Source organism: Galeopterus variegatus, unplaced genomic scaffold (genome assembly GCF_000696425.1).
Source record: "Galeopterus variegatus unplaced genomic scaffold, G_variegatus-3.0.2 Scaffold7736, whole genome shotgun sequence".
NCBI classification, from domain to species: domain Eukaryota; kingdom Metazoa; phylum Chordata; class Mammalia; order Dermoptera; family Cynocephalidae; genus Galeopterus; species Galeopterus variegatus.
Window position 1 is genome coordinate 43427 of NW_007733847.1, and position 3183 is coordinate 46609.

Consider the following 3183-nt stretch of genomic DNA (forward strand, 5'->3'; position numbering starts at 1 on the left):
TTGGGCTAGCCTTGTTAGACCAGAGGGCTTGAACCCAGAAGAGACACTTGGTAGGTCACAGGATGGTGGGTTCTGGACAGTGCTGGGAGCTTGTGCCTCAGCAGCCCACAGCGAGCCCTGGTGGGGATCGAAGAACTCTGATTTCCCATAGAAAGCAGAACATTCCAGGAAGAGCCCAGACTGGTCTGATGGTTAGCCTTGGGGGCTCTGCTCCTGAGATACGGAGTTAGAAGGCCATTTTGACCTGGGGGCGAAGGGCCTATGGGGGAACCAAGTTCTGCCTCCTGCCACAGCCTTCCTCTTATCAAGCTCATGCACAGATGGTAGCCACCAGGGCCAGGACAGCATCGCCTAACTCCACTCACGTTGAGACCACAGCCAGAGCCTCCCTGGGGTAGGACAGTGGCCTGCTCTCAGGATATGTACACTGAAGGCTCCTGGTCTGATTCCCGAACCCCTTATCTCTCAGGGCCTCCTCCACAGACCCCAGCATTTCTCCAGCCTGTGTTTGCTGCACGGTGCAGGGTTGTGGGGATGTGGAAGTTAAGTAGCCTGAGGAATTTGACAGCGAAGGAAGTGGAAAGAAACCAGTGTGACCTTGAATGAGTTGCTTTATAACCTCTGAGCCTCAGTTTCCTAATCTGTCAAATAAGGAGGATGGCAAGAGCTACCTCACAAGGTCGTTCTAAGCAGTCCATGAGGTGTCAGTGACATGTGCTCAACAAGGCAAGAGCCAGCAGTAGCGGCTGTCACTGCCATGTATAACGTAACAGCAGGTGGTTCTGAGAAGGTTGCGGAAGGGAAGGCTCCCCAAAGGAGGCAATTCTGGAGCTGGTGGGTAGGAGAGGGCAGTACCAGCAGGGGGAGCTTCAGGGCAGTCGTGTGGAGGCATGACATAGCGGATGGAGAGTGAATCGCTGGCCAGTGGAACAGAGCCTTGGGCTGAGCCCACAAGGGGCGTAGGGGTATGAATTCTCTGGGGCCAAGGCATGCCAGCCCCCTGAAACTGAGCGCAGTCACCCCTTTCCCTAGATGAGTGTGGAATTGTGGCCCAGATCTCCGAGCCCTTGGCTGCTGCAGACATCCCCGCCTACTACATCAGTACTTTCAAGTTCGACCATGCACTGGTGAGTGTCCAGCCCAGGCCCGGGGCAGGACGGGGTGGCCGGGCACTGCCAGGGCTCAGGGCATGTACTTGGTGCGCCCTCAGGTACCAGAGGAGAACATCCACGGCGTCATCGGTGCCTTGAAGGTCAGTCAAGCAGAGAAGCATTAGAAGGGCCTCTCCTGCGCCTCCCTGTGTGGGCCCAGCCCCCACCCCGAAGATTGTTCTTGCAGTATTTCTCCACAGACTGGAAAACCAGCCCCGGGGACCCCAAGGAAAGGTGTCTCTGGGAGACTCCCCCAATTGCCAAGGCCTCCCCGTGCCCTCCTGCCTTCCTGGGGCCCCAGACCATTCTCCCACCCCTTCCCCCACCCCACCCCAGAGAATGATCCCTGAGGTCCAGGGAGCTTGTGAGCTGATCCACCCTGTCATGCAGCCTCGCCCACAGCCAGGGGCACATGCCAGGGGAAGCTGGGTCCTCCCCCGAGACACTGGTGGACCTCTTACAGTGGCGTCTTGGGGGGCTGGCAGTGCAGGGCTGAGTTTGTGGAGCCCGGGAAGGCCCCTGTGAGGGTGGGGGCTAAATACTGTGGTTGCTGGTCTCTGTTTCCATCAACTCAGGGCTGGTTCCCTCAGAGTGGAGGCCAGTGGGCCACCCTTGGCTCATGGTGGCTGCCAAGGCTCAGGCAGGAACACGGGTGGGATACCCAAGCTGGGGAGGACCTGATCCCCCAGCACCTCGCCTGCCAACCTCAGGGCCTGTGCCCTGACTCCCAGCAAGACTGCCAAGAGGGGTCCTGTCTAGACCCTCCCCACCACAAGCACTCAGTCCTGGGGTGAGGAGGGAGGTCCTCGCAGAAGACCCACCAGCCTGGAGCACCAGCTTCTGTCCACTCTGCTTTCCCTGGACCCTACATGGGCAGGCGGAGCCTCAGTTTCCCCCAGCGGGGGCATCCCCAGCATTCTGGGCCTGGGGTTTGTTAGGTGATCCCCACCTCCCCAACAGCTGATTAATTAGACCAGCATAGGACTCCCCGTCATCCTCCCCCTGTCTCCTGCCCCCAACTTGCCCACCTGCCTGCCTGCCCGCCCTTCAGTCCGGGGCCGTGACATTCATGAGTACTTGACCTGGGAGGCAGCATAACTGAGCCTTAATAGAGAAAATGATACCTTGTTTTAGTTTTTTATTTAACGTACTTGCGCCCAGGCTGCTGTTGGCAGTAGTTGCTGGTTTCAGGGCACAGGGCCTGTGTGAGTTCTGTGGAGTCGGAGCTGTCACAGGGCCTTGGCCCTCTCTGCTGAGTGGAAAGCTGGGAGCCAGAGGTCTGTTACAAGATGCGGGAGCCTGTGGCGCCCCACACAGGCTCCCAGCCAGCCGTGGTTCTGTCTGAGCATGGGTAGGGGGAGGCCTAAGGGCCCTGGGTAGGTGGACAGCTGGTGGCAGCCTGCAGAAAGTGGTCTTGTCCAGGGGGAATGGGGTGAGCCCTGGTGCCCCTCCAGCTGGGAGCGCTTTCTGAGCATGCAGGACCGAAAGGGCCCACCGTGGCTCTTCTACTTGCTGAGGCTGTTTCTTGGGCAGCAGCTGAGTTGTGCCATCTCCAAGAAGGTCAGAGGAAAAGGGACATTTCTCATCCTGGTGAAGGGCTTATGTGAGCCCTGTTCCCTGCTGCTCAAGCTGGGCAGGACCCTCTGAGCCCCAGAAGCCCACCAGGTGGAGAATCTTCTAGATCCTTGCAGATGCTCAGGGGCCACGACACTGATTAAAAACCCACTTTTTTTTTTTTTAAGTTAATTCATTTTGCACAAAACTCCAAAACAACCAAAACTTATAGATTGTTTGCTGGTCCCTAAAGGGAGGTGGCCGAGCAGACAGGGCAGGGGTCTAGGCCCTGAGTCCCCTTTCTGTCTTTGGAAGGCCTTGATTTTCCTTCCCATCGGTTTCCCCGATCATGTCACTCCTGTGCCCTTCCTTCCTGCCGTGCAAGTGTGTCAGCCCCAAAACCCCGATTCATGTGATCCCAAGACTCCCTAGGACCTATCTATTGTACACACATATAAATACCTGTGTTTTATGTTGA

At 57.5% G+C, this 3183-nt stretch overlaps 1 protein-coding gene across 1 annotated transcript in view; it reads left to right on the plus strand.

Moving 5' to 3' along the window:
* The window catches only part of GATSL2 (GATS protein-like 2), a 19440-nt gene extending 16257 nt beyond the window's left edge, over positions 1 to 3183 (plus strand). The window contains exons 7-8 of the mRNA XM_008592288.1: positions 1033 to 1127; positions 1211 to 3183. Of these exons, the coding sequence (XP_008590510.1) occupies positions 1033 to 1127; positions 1211 to 1276 (161 nt within the window). The 3' untranslated portion in view covers positions 1277 to 3183. The remainder of the gene's footprint in view (positions 1 to 1032; positions 1128 to 1210) is intronic.